Source organism: Balaenoptera acutorostrata, chromosome 4 (assembly GCF_949987535.1).
Source record: "Balaenoptera acutorostrata chromosome 4, mBalAcu1.1, whole genome shotgun sequence".
NCBI classification, from domain to species: Eukaryota; Metazoa; Chordata; class Mammalia; order Artiodactyla; family Balaenopteridae; genus Balaenoptera; species Balaenoptera acutorostrata.
The window spans coordinates 66,863,250-66,878,893 of record NC_080067.1 but is presented as its reverse complement, the minus strand read 5'-3'; the positions used below and the strand labels follow the sequence as shown (position 1 = coordinate 66,878,893).

Genomic DNA, 15,644 nt, shown 5'->3' with positions numbered 1-15,644 from the left:
ATGGAAGATAGGAAAGGTTTAAAATCAATGATACAATCTTCTACCTTAAGAAGTTAAAAAAATACAATGGCAGTTAAACCCAAAGAAAAGAAAAGGATTGGAAAGAAAGAAAGAGAGAGAGGAAGGAAGGAAGGAAGGAAGAAGGAAGGAAGAAGGAAGGAAGGGAGGAAGAAAGGGAGGGATGGAGGGAGGGAGGGGGGAAGGAAATGAAAAATAAAACAGAATAATAGAGTTCCAATTTAATTCCATGGTGATCAGAAATACAACCTGTATGAGTGCAGTTCTTTAAAATTTGTTGAAATTTGCTTCTGGCCTAGGATAATGGACTATTTGATGAATGCCCCGTGTCCTTCTAAAAAGAATGGATGCTGAGTTCTTCAAAGTCAAGTCTATATCCTTGCTGATTTTTTGGCTGTTTGTTCTATCAGTTATTAGGAGAGAAGTGTTAAAATCATTAACTTTGATTGTGGATTTAACTATTTTTCCTTTAGTTCTATCCATTTTTATTAATGTATTTTGAATCAATGTTACTTCATACATACACATTTAGGATTGTTATATCTTCCTAATAAACTATTTATTTATTTTTATATATATCTTTATTGGATTATAATTGCTTTACAATGTTGTGTTAGTTTGTGCTGTACAACAAAGTGAATCAGCTATATGTATACCTATATTCCCTCCCTCATGAGCCTCCCTCCCACCCTCCCCATCCCACCCCACTAGGTCATCACATAGCACCGAGCTGATCTCCCTGTGCTATACTGCAGCTTCCCACTAGCTATCTATTGACTCCTTTATTTTTATGAATCATTTATCTCTGCCAATACTCCCTGTCTTTGACCCTACTTTTTCTAATATTAATATAGCCACACTGGCTTTCTTATGATCAGTGACTGCATGGCATATCTTTTACCATCCTCTTTCTTTTAATGTATCTCTGTCTTTACGTTTAAAGTGTAATCACTATCTCTTGTAATCAGTATTTTCACCCTGACACTATTTACCTTCTTAATGGAGTCATATAGACCATTTCCACTTAATGTGATTATTGAGATTGGTTGTGTTTAAATTTACCATCTTGCTATTTGTACCATCTGTGACTTGTTCCTTTACTCCTCCTTTCCTGCCATATTAGTCTGCTCTGGCTGCCGTAACAAAATACCATAGACTGCTGGCTTAACCAACAGAAATTTCTTTTCTTATGTTTCTGGAGGCTAGAAGTCAAAGATCAAGGTTTTAGCTGATTCCGTTTCTGGTAAGGCTCTCTTTCTGACTGCTGACAGCTGTATTCTTACAGTGTTCTCACATGGCAGAGAGAGCTCTGGTGTCTCTTCCTCTTCTTGTAAGGGCACCAGCCCTGTTGAATTAGGATTCCACACTTATGACCTTATTTAACCTTTATCACTTCCTTGCAGGCCCTATCACCAGTTACAGTCACATTGATAGAGCTTTAACATATGAATTTGAGGGGGACACAGTTCAGTCTATAGCACCTGCCTACCTTTGAATCATTCAAATATTTTCAGTATTCCATTTTAACTCTTCTTTTAGAAGAGCAATGGTTTCTCTAGTGTTACAGTACATATCATTTTACATATATATTATATTTAATACTTTATTATTTTTGCTTTGAATAGTCAGTAGTCTTTTAGTGAAATAAAAGCATAGTTGATAATATTTATCCACATATTTAATGTATACAGTGCCCTGTATTCCTTCTTGGAGATTGAGTTTACCATGTGGGATTATTTCCTTTTAGGAACATTCATTTGCCTATTACCAGAGTAGGTGACTGCCACTTCTTATGAAAGCCTCCTCCAGTATTTGCTCACTGTAGAAGGTCTTAACTCTCTCTGGAATTTGTTGATTTAAATTTCTTTGTGTTCAAGTTCTCTTATGTTTTTAAGGACAAATATGAGTTTTTAATTTAACCAGGTATTTTTGTTTGTTTGTTTTTTGGATAGGAATGAAAGACTTCCTAAACCTTCTTTTCAGGCTGTTTCTTTCTTACACCTTCATGCTTCCAACTTCATTCAGCCTGGAGAACATCCTTTAATATTTTTTGAAGTATATGTTTACTGGCAATAAATTCTCTCAGGTCTAGTTGTCTGGAAATGTCCATATTTCACCTTCATTTTTAAAAATAGATTTTCAGTGGGTATAGAATTCTAAATGAATAGTCTTTTAGGTCAGTACTCTAAACAGGGTCTTCCCTGGTTGCGCAGTGGTTAAGAATCCACCTGCCAATGCAGGGGACACAGGTTTGAGCCCTAGTCCGGGAAGATCCCACGTGCCATGGAGCAACTAAGCCTGTGTGCCACGACTACTGAGCCTCTGCTCCAGAGCCCGCGAGCCACAACTACTGAGCCTGTGTGCTGCAGCTACTGAAGCCCACATGCCTAGAGCCTATGCTCCAAAACAAGAGAAGCCACCATGATGAAAAGCCCGCACACTGCAACAAAGAGTAGCCCCTGCTCTCTGCAACTAGAGAAAGCCCGCATGCAGCAACAAAGACCCAACACAGCCAAAAATAAATAAATAAAAAATACTCTGAACATATATCATCGGATTGTGGCTTCCATAGTTTGAAAATCAGTGATTATTTTTAATGTTACTCTGAAAGTAATGTGTCTTTTTTCACTGGTTGCTTTTAAGAATTTTCTCCTTATCTTTAATTTTCAGCTACTTGGCTCTGATATGTCTAGGTGAGCTTTTCTTTACATTTATCCTGCTTGGTATTGGAAGAGCAGCTTGAATCTGTGAGATGATGTCTTTAATCAGATATGGAACTTTCTTCATTATTTTTTCAAGTATTGTTTCTATAACATACACTCTCTCCTCTCCTTCTGGGACTTCTGTTCATGTCCCACATCTCCTTTACATTCTTTTCTTTCTATTTTCCCCCTGTGTTTCAGTTTGAATATTTTTGATTGATCTGTCTTGTTTCACTTATCCTGTCTTCTGCTGTGTTCAATCTGCTATTAAGCAAATTGAATGAGTTCTTAATTTCAGACATTGATGTTTTATAATTCTAGAAGGTTCATTTGATTCTTTATTATGGATTATAGTTCTCTGTTGAAATAATGCATCTTTAAAAAACTTTTAATTGAAGTATAGTTGATTTACAATGTTGTGTTAGTTTCTGGTGTACAGCAAAGCAATTCGGTTATATGTATATATGCACTGGCAGTTAAAATACTGGTGACTCACCTTGATCTTTTTGAGGCCTGGTTTTAGTTTTTCTTAGGGCAAGTTTATTCCTGTTTTGTCCTTACTCCTGGAGTGTAGCCTTAATCCTGTGGAAACTCTTATGATGTTTCATTTATCCTAGAGTATGGCCTTTATAGAGTTTCACCTGAATGCCCAAGGTGTTCATCGAAGTTTGCCTATTCTGGCTGGGCCCAAATACCAATTGTCTCTCCCCAGAACTATGCAAGCTTCATAATTTCTCATCAGTTCTGACATGTGCAGTTGCTATTCTCTGCCAGACTCCTGGAGTCTCACATAAAATCATAGGGCCCAGGAGTTGGCTAAGCATTAAAGGGGAATTTCCATGAAAACTTCTGGGGTTTCCTCTCTGAGGCTTCCCCTCTTGACAGCTATGCCCCTCAAATTCCAGCCACAGTTGTATCTTTAATCTCTGATCCCTGCCTCTTCCAACCAGTAGGACCACCCTTCCTTGCACTGTGGCCTGGCCTGGAAAATGTTTCCAGTGAGAGAACCTGGGTCAGTGTGGAACTGTGATAATGGGTTGGCCCAATAATGCTTACTTCAGATCAGCTATTTATGTTATCTTGCAGAATTTGCTTAGATCTTCTGCCTTATTTGCATACATATACTTTTTAGGGTAAAGTTCACCTTTTACCCAATATTAGAGAGTTACTGAAGGTTTACTCTAGGCCAGCTACTTTTTGTGACCTTGATCTCTTTTAATCTTCATGACAAGCACATAAGAAATCATCATAATAGTAGTACTTATACAGTGTTATCAAGGGTCAGGCATTATTCTGAGCATCTTATACATCTGTACATACTCATTTAATCCTCACATCAACTCGCTAGGTACTGTTATTGTTCTTACTTTACAAATGAGGAGTCTAAGAAACTATAGAGGTTAAGTAACTTCCCTTCCCCAGAAATACACAATGTATAAGTTCATATTTATATAAAAATTCATGTTTCAAACCTAGGCAGTCTGGCTTCAGAATTAGTGCTCTTAACCACTTCCTTACTGGTGGTACTGTTCTCATCTTACAGATTAGGGAACAGCGTTAGAGAGGTTAGGTGATGACCCCAAGTCTCAGTGCAAGTAAGTGGCAGCAGTAGGATATGAACCAGGTTCCGAAGCCCTTGCTCTTTCTTCCCATAGTTTCTCCCAAAGAGAGAGAAGAAAAATGTTTTCCCTTTTAGGGCTTTAGTTTTAAAAAAAATTGTGAGAATTTTGTGGGGACTTCAGAGGGGACCAAACAGCTTTTTTTTGGTTTTTAATGAAGTTGATATCTTCTTGTGCCTATGGTTTTCTGGCCATTTGTGACCAGGCACTGGAAGGGAGTTGTTTTCCCCGTTGACATGTGTTATTTCTGAACACCTCTGGGACTGACTCCTAGGGAAAGATGTTGATAGCTCCTTGAATGTCAGTCTTGGGAGTGGAAAGATGGCAGAGCTCAACCTCGAGGTCCTCTGCCTACACTGCGACATGTGGTGCCCGACTGACGTGAGTCCTTGTGCTCGTTGGGTGTTTCATACATTTGCCAGTGAGAAACAGAGCCCTTGAGAGGGTTTGAGACATGAAATATTTCTGTTTTGTGAAGGCTGCCAGGCTCAGATGAGGAGAGGAAGCTGGTTCCTTTGTCAGGGAAGTCAGACCCGGTTATCCCCTCCTGCTGTGCAGGGTGTTTACACAGTGAGCCTGGAGTGACACGGAGACAGTGGAATTGTTCTGCTGAGAGAGCCCCACAGAACCCATGTGTTCCACTGTGTCTGATACTGACCACACCCTTTTTTGCAGTGTGGAGGCTGCCAGCATCGGATTCGTCATTGTTATCGACAGACGAAGGGACAAGTGGAGCTCCGTAAAAGCATCCTTGACACGAATAGCTGTAAATATTTGTTTTTGTGCTCTTATTATAAAGGTCATTTAAATTGTCTATTCAACTATTTCACATCAAAGTCATGGGGAAGTGGAAGTCATTTTATGCCAAATTTGGGGAAGGTCTTTGTAGCAGAGGCTGTTGTGTCATGTCCATATCCCCTCTGCCACCTGAAGGTCACTTATAGATGATTCCTGAGCATGTCAAAGGCTTCCTGAGTCTCTTTACCTTATTGACCTCTCCGGTCACTGGAGAGGAGCAGGTAGGGAATGCTGGGAAGTTAATGCTCCAGCAGTGACCTGCAACTACTGAGTTACGGGCGTTGGTGGATAAATACCCCAGCTTCTGCACCCCTCAGTGGGACAGTTCTGTGGTACGTTCCGCACAGAATTTTGGAGGGTCCCGGCCCTTTCTGCCCACAGCAGTCCCCCCTCACTGATACACTGGCTCTCTAGCCATCACTGTCTCACCAGCGCCCCCATATTCCCTAACTCTTTTTCCCGGGATCACCTCCTCAGGAAACTCTTTAGACCCAAATTCTCATCTTAGGGTTTGCTTTGGGGATCACCTAACTTAAGGCAGTCTTCATTTTAGTTTTCAAATTATTTTTTCACAAATTAGAAAGACACTGGCAAAGCCAAACAAAGTGATACGATAGGTGCTTGCTTTTGGCATTAAATTGCAGAACCTTGGATAGGCTTCCTTTTCCATCTTATTAGTCTGATTTTTACCCCTATTTGTTGCCTTCCAGCAAGTACATGCATCCTTTCTCCGTAGGGACCTCAGACCAGGGAACTCAGCCACATGAGCAGGCAAAGGTACCTCAGGGCCAGTCACACCAACATTTCCACCAAAGCATGCCTCCCTGGGGCAGTTGGGACTGGCTGAAGATGATGGGATATGGTAGGATGGTAACGTAGAGGCTGGGATGGAAGAGGCATGTTTGAAGCCTCAGTTTTGCCTACTTACAGAAGCAGTCACACATAGGGACATGGACACATACAGAGTCTCTCTCAGATCACTTTGGAGCCTCATCCAGATACACAAATAGTGTCTCAGCTCATTTGTCCTGTCCAGACATAACAAAACGCAAGGATCTTCTGTTTAGGAACTTGCATTTCAAAGATGAGGGAATGGAAGACTCCCTTCTCTTTGTGCATGGATTGTTTCGTCCCTTTGGTTTAGTTTTTTTTTTTTTTTAATTCATTTTATTAGTTTATTTGTTTTTGGCTGTGCTGGGTCTTCGTAGCTGCGTGTGGGCTTTCTCTAGTTGCAGTGAGTGGGGGCTACTCTTCATTGTGGTGCGCAGGCTTCTCATTGCAGTGGCTTCTCCTGTTGCAGAGCACGGGCTCTAGGCACATGGGCTTCAGTAGTTGTGGCACACGGGCTCAGTAGTTGTGGCGCATGGGCTTAGTTGCTCTGTGGCATGTGGGATCTTCCTGGAGCAGGGCTCAAACCCATGTCCCCTGCAATGGCAGGCAGATTCTTAACCACTGCGCTACCAGGGAATTCCCTACCGTATTTATTTGAGGGATAACTACAACGATGGTTGATGCCCTGAGGATTTAGACAGTACCCATGACCATTCCAGAGTTCTGGCCTCCAGAGAGTTCTGGTTTCCCAGGATTCATAGACAATACTTGAATCATCTAATACTTGAGACGAATATGTCCAAGAATTACATTGATCACCTTTATATGTAAAAGATCCTGTAGTGCAGGGATCTGAAAACCTGACTACCAGTCAGAATCTCTTCAGGTGCTTGTTAAAAATACAGATATCTGGACTCTATCCCAGTCCTAATGAATCAGAATATTTCAGGGTAAAGACCAGATTATTATGATTTTTAAAATAAGTTTATTTATTTATTTATTTTTGGCTGCATTGGGTCTTTGTTGCTACACGCGGGCTTTTTCTAGTTGTGGCGAGCGGGGGCTACTCTTCGTTGTGGTGCACAGGCTTCTCATTGCGGTGTCTTCTCTTGTTGCAGAACATGGGCTCTAGGTGCGCAGGCTTCAGTAGTTGTGGCTCACGGACTCTAGAGCGCAGGCTCATTAGTTGTGGCTCATGGGCTTAGTTGCTCCGCGGCATGTGGGATCTTCCTGGACCAGGGCTCAAACCTGTGTCCCCTGCGTTGGCAGGCGGATTCTTAACTCTGTGCCACCAGGGAAGTCCCAAGACCAGATTATTTTTTAACAAGCACTGCAGCAGGTTGTTCTTGAGAACCACTGGAAGAATGGAAAGCCATGAGCGATGAGAGAATTGGATTCCCAATTTTGACACTACGTTGTTACATGAATTTGTTATCTCATTTCTCAGAATCTTACCTCAAGATGAGAACAGTGCTCCTAAAGCAATTTAGCAATAAGATGCATTAAGAACCCTTAAAATACTAAATCTTTCACTCAGTAATTTTTCTAGAAAGCTATGCTCTAAAATGTGGATAAAGATTTCATTTTAGTGTTATTTATAATAGTAAAAATATGGAGGAGCCTAAATCACTAGTAATAAGGGATTGGTTAAATAAATTGTACACCCATAAAAATATTTCCAAAGAATTTTTAATAACAGGAATAAAAGCTCATGGTATAATATTAAATTAAAAGGCAGGTTGCAAAATATTTCTACAGGTTGAGTTTAACTACGCTAGATATTTAAGCAGAGAAAATAGCCTAGAAATAATTAAATTGAAATATTAAGAATGGTTATGAAATCATGGGTGCTTTTCTTATTCTAATGTATACTTTTATTAATTTCTCAACTTTTCTATAAAGAGTATAAATTGTTTTTTTAATCAGAAAATTTTTTTGTTTGGTTTGGTTTTGTTTTTAAGGAGGGGTTTAGATTATGTGACCAGTAAGAGCTCTTTCAGCTGTGAAATCCTGTGAAATATATTCTAATTCTTGGCATCCATGGTGCCCACTTTAACTTTGTCATCTGTAATCTTGGGCAAGAGGAGACCAATGGATGTGACATTTGCCCTGACACTTTTTATGATCCTTCCAGGTAGCATTTCCAGGAAACTTGCAGCTCATATTCATTCTTCGTCCATCTTGCTTTATCCAGAGGACATTCACTGACATTGGCATTAAGTACTATCGAGATGAATTTAAAATGAAAGTGCCGGTAAGCATGACCTTTCTTCTTGTCTGCATTTGTTTAGGGCATGCGGAGAAGATGACATGTGAGCTTGTTTCCAAGGAAGGTAGGATTCCTCAGGCAGAGAGGGAGAGGAGGGCATTCTGGGCAGAGGGAACGGCACGTGTAAGGACATGGAAGCAGGAAGTACACTCTTTATGTGAGGTCCATGGGGAAGCCCCATTCTTGTTGGAAGTACATATAGGATCATCTTTTGGAAGAAAAGGTAAGAAACATGGAATATGTCTTAAGTGTAAGGATAAAGGTTCTGGATTTAATTCAGTAGGCAATGGGGATCCAGTGAAGGTTTTTGAGTTGGGGAGTGACTTGGGTAAAGGAGTACTGGAATTATATTAATCCAGTGGTGTTATATAAAAGGTGATGTCCAAGACTGTAGAAAGAGATTGAAAAAGGAAGAGAAACTGTAATAGTATGAGTAAAGAAAAATCAGGATCTAAAATATGGGGGTGACAAATATAGGCAACTGTGAGTAAAAATTAAAACCAACGTTGTGATACATATAAAAGGAAAACAAATTAAGATGACAAGATTGAAAATTTTACCTCTGGAGGAGCTTCAAGATGGCGGAAGAGTAAGATGTGGAGATCACCTTTCTCGCCACAAATACATCAGAAATACATCTACATGTGGAACTACTCCTACAGAACACCTACTGAATGCTGGCAGAAGACGTCAGACCTCCCAAAAGGCAAGAAACTCCCCACGTACCTGGGTAGGGCAAAAGAAAAAAGAAAAAACAGAGACAAAGAATAGGGACGGGAGAGGAGGAACCAAGATGGCAGAGTAGAAGGACCCAAGATGGCAGAGTAGAAGGACGTGTTCTCACTCCCTCTTGCAAGAACACCAGAATCACAACTAGCAGCTGGACAATCATCGACAGGAAGACACTGGAACTCACCAAAAAAGATACCCAACATCCAAAGACAAAGGAGAAGCCACAGTGAGATGGTGGGAGGGGTGCAATCACAGTAAAATCAAATCCCATAACTGGTGGGTGGGTGACTCACAGACTGGGGAACACTTATACCACAGAAGTCCACCCACTGGAGTGAAGGTTCTGAGCCCCACGTCAGGCTTCCCAATCTGGGGCTCCGGCAACGGGAGGAGGAATTCCTAGAGAATCAGACTTTGAAGCCTAGTGGGAATTGATTTTAGGACTTCGACAGGACTGGGGGAAACACAGACTCCACTCTTGGAGGGCACACACAAAGTAGTGTGCGCATTGGGACCCAGGGGAAGGAGCAGTGACCCCATGGGAGACTGAACGAGACCTACCTGCTAGTGTTGGAAGGTCTCCTGCAGAGGCGGGGGGGTGGCTCTGTTTCACTGTGGGGACAAGGACACTGGCAGCAGAAGTTCTGGGAAGTACTCCTTGGCGTGAGCCCTCCCAGAGTCTGTCATTAGCCCCACCAAAGAGCCCAGGTAGGCTCCAGTGTTGCGTTGCCTCAGGCCAAACAACCAACAGGGAGGGAACCCAGCCCCACCCATCAACAGTCAAGTGGATTAAAGTTTTACTGAGCTCTGACCACCACAGCAACAGTCAGCTCTACCCACGACCAGTCCCTCCCATCAAGCCTCTTAGATAGCCTCATCCACCAGAGGGCAGACAGCAGAAGCAAGAAGAACTACAGTCCTGCAGCCTGTGGAACAAAAACCACATTCACAGAAAGATAGACAAGATGAAAAGGCAGAGGACTATATACCAGATGAAGGAACAAGATAAAACCCCAGAAAAACAACTAAATGAAGTGGAGATAGGCAACCTTCCAGAAAAGTAATTCAGAATAATGATAGTGAAGATGATACAGGACTTCGGAAAAAGTATGAAGGCAAAGATCGAGAAGATGCAAGAAATGTTTAACAAAGACCTAGAAGAATTAAAGAACAAACAAACAGGGCTTCCCTGGTGTCACAGTGGTTGAGAATCTGCCTGCCAATGCAGGGGGCACGGGTTCAAGCCCTGGTCTGGGAAGATCCCACATGCCGTGGAGTGGCTGGGCCGGTGAGCCACAATTACTGAGCCTGGGCGTCTGGAGCCTGTGCTCCGCAACAAGAGGCACCGCGATAGTGAGAGGCCCACGCATCGCGATGAAGAGTGGACCCCACTTGCCACAACTAGAGAAAGCCCTTGCACAGAAACGAAGACCCAACACAGCCATAAAAATAAATAAATAATTAATTTTTAAAAAAAAGAACAAACAAACAGAGATGAACAATACAATAACTGAAATGAAAACTACACTAGAAGGAATCAATAGAAGAATGACTGAGGCAGAAGAACGGATAAGTGACCTGGAAGACAGAATGGTGGAATTCACTGCTGCGGAACAGAATAAAGAAAAAAAAATGAAAAGAAATGAAGACAGCCTAAGAGACCTCTGGGACAACATTAAACGCAACAACATTCGCATTATAGGGGTCCCAGAAGGAGAAGAGGGAGAGAAAGGACCAGAGAAAATACTTGAAGAGATTATAGTCGAAAACTTCCCTAACACGGGAAAGGAAATAGCCACCCAAGTCCAGGAAGCGCAGCGAGTCCCATACAGGATAAACCCAAGGAGAAACACGCCGAGACACATAGTAATCAAATTGGCAAAAATTAAAGACACAGAAAAATTATTGAAAGCAGCAAGGGAAAAACGACAAATAACATACAAGGGAACTCCCATAAGGTTAACAGCGGATTTCTCAGCAGAAACTCTACAAGCCAGAAGGGAGTGGCATGATATACTTAAAGTGATGAAAGGGAAGAACCTACAACCAAGATTACTCTACCCGGCAAGGATCTCATTCAGATTCGATGGAGAAATGAAAAGCTTTACAAACAAGCAAAAGCTAAGAGAATTCAGCACCACTAAACCAGCTCTACAACAAATGCTAAAGGAGCTTCTCTAAGTGGAAAACACAAGAGAAGAAAAGGACCTACAAAAACAAACCCAAAACAATTAAGAAAATGGTCATAGGAACATACATATCGATAATTACCTTAAATGTAAATGGATTAAATGCTCCAACCAAAAGACATAGACTGGCTGAATGGATAGAAAAACAAGACCCGTATATATGCTGTCTACAAGAGACCCACTTTAGACCTAGGGACGCATACAGACTGAAAGTGAGGGGATGGAAAAAAGATATTCCATGCAAATGGAAAGCAAAAGAAAGCTGGAATAGCAATTCTCATATCAAACAAAATAGACTTTAAAACAAACACTATTACAAGAGACAAAGAAGGACACTACATAATGATCAAGGGATCAATCCAAGAAGAAGATATAACAATTATAAATATATATGCACCCAACATAGGAGCACCTCAATACTTAAGGCAACTGCTAACAGTCATAAAAGAGGAAATTGACAGTAACACAATAATAGTGGGGGACTTTAACACCTCACTTACACCAATGGACAGATCATCCAAAATGAAAATAAATAAGGAAACAGAAGCTTTAAATGACACAATAGACCAGATAGATTTAATTGATATTTATAGGACATTCCATCCAAAAACAGCAGATTACGCTTTCTTCTCAAGTGCGCACGGAACATTCTCCAGGATAGATCACATCTTGGGTCACAAATCAAGCCTCAGTAAATTTCAGAAAATTGAAATCATATCAAGCATCTTTTCTGACCACAATGATATGAGATTAGAAATGAATTACAGGGGAAAAAACGTAAAAAACACAAACACCTGGAGGCTAAACAATGCGTTACTAAATAACCAAGAGATCACTGAAGAAATCAAAGAGGAAATCAAAAAATACCTAGAGACAAATGACAATGAAAAAGGAATACAAATTGGAAAAGAAGAAGTAAAACTGTCACTGTTTGCGGATGACATGATATTATACATAGAGAATCCTAAAACTGCCACCAGAAAACTGCTAGAGCTAATTAATGAATATGGTAAAGTTGCAGGATACAAAATTAATGCACAGAAATCTCTTGCATTCCTATACACTAATGATGAAAAATCTGAAAGAGAAATTATGGAAACACTCCCATTTACCACTGCAACAAAAAGACTAAAATACCTAGGAATAAACCTACCTAGGGAGAAAAAAGACCTGTATGCAGAAAACTATAAGACACTGATGAAAGAAATTAAAGATGATACCAACAGATGGAGAGATATACCATGTTCTTGGATTGGAAGAATCAACATTGTGAAAATGACTATACTACCCAAAGCAATCTACAGATTCAATGCAATCCCTATCAAATTACCAATGGCATTTTTTACGGAAGTAGAACAAATCATCTTAAAATTTGTATGGAGACACAAAAGACCCCGAATAGCCAAAGCAGTCTTGAGGGAAAAAAACGGAGCTGGAGGAATCAGACTCCCTGACTTCAGACTATACTACAAAGCTACAGTAATCAAGACAATATGGTACTGGCACAAAAACAGAAACATAGATCAATGGAACAAGATAGAAAGCCCAGAGATAAACCCAGGCACCTATGGTCAACTAATCTATGACAAAGGAGGCAAGGATATACAATGGAGAAAAGACAGTCTCTTCAATAAGTGGTGCTGGGAAAACTGGACAGCTACATGTAAAAGAATGAAATTAGAATACTCCCTAACACCATACAGAAAAATAAACTCAAAATGGATTAGAGACCTAAATGTAAGACTGGACACTATAAAACTCTTAGAGGAAAACATAGGAAGCACACTCTTTGACATAAATCACAGCAAGATCTTTTTTGATCCACCTCCTAGAGTAATGGAAATAAAAACAAAAATAAACAAATGGGACCTACTGAAACTTCAAAGCTTTTGCACAGCAAAGGAAACCATAAACAAGACGAAAAGACAACCCTCAGAATGGGAGAAAATATTTGCAAACGAATCAACGGACAAAGGATTAATCTCCAAAATATATAAACAGCTCATTCAGCTCAATACTAAAGAAACAAACACCCCAATCCAAAAATGGGCAGAAGACCTAAATAGACATTTCTCCAAAGAAGACATACAGACGGCCACGAAGCACATGAAAAGATGCTCAACATCACTAATTATTAGAGAAATGCAAATCAAAACTACAATGAGGTATCACCTCACTCCTGTTAGAATGGGCATCATCAGAAAATCTAGAAACAACAAATGCTGTAGAGGGTGTGGAGAAAAGGGAACCCTCTTGCACTGTTGGTGGGAACGTAAATTGATACAGCCACTATGGAGAACAATATGGAGGTTCCTTAAAAAACGAAAAATAGAATTACCATATGACCCAGCAATCCCACTACTGGGCATATACCCAGAGAAAACCGTAATTCAAAAAGACACATGCACCCGAATGTTCATTGCAGCACTATTTACAATAGCCAGGTCATGGAAGCAACCTAAATGCTCATCAACAGACGAATGGATAAAGAAGTTGTGGTACATATATACAATGGAATATTACTCTGCCATAAAAAGGAACGAAATTGGGTCATTTGTTGAGACGTGGATGGATCTAGAGACTGTCATACAGAGTGAAGTAAGTCAGAAAGAGAAAAACAAATATCGTATATTAACGCATGTATGTGAAACCTAAAAAACTGGTACAGATGAGCCAGTTTGCAGGGCAGAAGTTGAGACACAGATGTAGAGAATGGACATATGGACACCAAGGGGGGAAAACTGCGGTGAGGTGGGGATGGTGTTGTGCTGAATTGGGTGATTGGGATTGACATGTATACACTGATGTGTATAAAATTGATGCCTAATAAGAACCTGCAGTATAAAAAAACAAACAAACAAAACAACTAATACTAAACTTTCATTGGGTTATTTGTATGGAAATATGTTAATATAAATGTTTCAGACATTACATGAAATTTCTAAAAATCTTATATGTTCTGGTATAATGTTATAAGTCATAATCTTAGTTATTACCTTAAAATGTATATGTCAGAAATAACTAATTTTCTTGTCAACTGCATTATTATGAACTTTCATCAAATTTTTAACTGTTGTCATTTTTAAATCTTTTGTCATTTACAGACAGTTCTGTGTGTACTCTGATGCTTTTGCAAATATGTTCCTATAAAAGGGTTTCATCTTTAAGAAATTCATGGAAAAGCCTGACAAGTACAGGTTTCTGGTAACTGACTGTACTGCTGAACTGAATGAATAAGCATTTCCAGAACTCTAATGAAAAACTGATGAACTCATAAAAGTGCTAACAAAAGATCAAGATGAAAGAAAAAATTAATTACATGGGACTGAGTGAACTGATGAGGATTAGTATAATTTTTGTGACTTTCTGTCTGAATTAAAAAAAAAATCCAATAAGGACTCAGAGGCAAATAATATACAAATCAATTTTCACTGCAAAGTAAAGGAGCTGTTACAGTGGAGGATTTCTGGACTGAATGTCAATATTATGACATAGTATGAGTGTGTTTCATGTTTGGTAATTGCAATCCTTGTTGCTTTTGTTGTGGTCATCCATGTACAATGCTTGGTGTCAGTCTGTTTATCTCTTGTAAAAATAAAATACAGTGTGTGTGTGTGAAAAAAAAAAATAGAGGCAAAAAAAAAATAGAGGCAAAAAATCCCTAAGAGGGAGAACAGAGAACAAACAAACAAACAAACAAACAAACACTATTACAAGAGACAAAGAAGGACACTACATATTGATCAAGGGATCAATCCAAGAAGAAAATATAACAATTGTAAATATTTATGCACCCAACATAGGAGCACCTCAATACCTAAGGCAAATACTAACAGCCATAAAAGGGGAAATCGACAGTAACACAATCATAGTAGGGGCCTTTAATACCCCACTTTCACCAATGGACAGATCATCAAAAAGGAAAATAAATAAGGAAACAGAAGCTTTAAATGATACATCAAACAAGATGGACTTAATTGATATTTATAGGACATTCCATCCAAAAACAACAGAATACATTTTCTTCTCAAGTGCTCATGGAACATTCTCCAGGATAGATCATATCTTGGGTCACAAATCAAGCCTTGGTAAATTTAAGAAAATTAAAATCATATCAAGTATCTTTTCCTACCACAATGCTATGAGACTAGATATCAATTACAGGAAAAAATCTGTAAAAAATACAAACACATGGAGGCTAAACAATACACTACTTAATAACCAAGAGATTACTGAAGAAATCAAACAGGAAATCAAAAAATACCTAGAAACAAATGACAAAACACGATGACTGAAAACCTATGGGATGCAGCAAAAGCAGTTCTAAGAGGGAAGTTTATAGCAATACAATCCTACCTTAAGAAACAAGAAACATCTCAAATAAGCAACCTAACCTTACACCTAAAGCAATTAGAGAAAGAAGAAGAAAAAAACCCCAAAGTTAGCAGAAGGAAAGAAATCATAAAGATCAGATCAGAAATAAATG

At 39.6% G+C, this 15,644-nt stretch overlaps 1 protein-coding gene across 3 annotated transcripts in view; it reads left to right on the top strand.

Moving 5' to 3' along the window:
- Positions 1-15,644, top strand: part of MCF2L2 (MCF.2 cell line derived transforming sequence-like 2) — a 249,321-nt gene that overhangs the window by 71,002 nt on the left and 162,675 nt on the right. For all 3 annotated transcript variants that reach the window (XR_009008109.1, XM_057545103.1, XM_007195354.2), the window contains exons 4-5: positions 5,015-5,105; positions 8,103-8,222. Coding sequence is in view for 2 of the 3 variants with exons in the window: in XM_057545103.1 (XP_057401086.1) it covers positions 5,015-5,105; positions 8,103-8,222 (211 nt within the window). In the remaining variant the exon portion in view is untranslated. The remainder of the gene's footprint in view (positions 1-5,014; positions 5,106-8,102; positions 8,223-15,644) is intronic.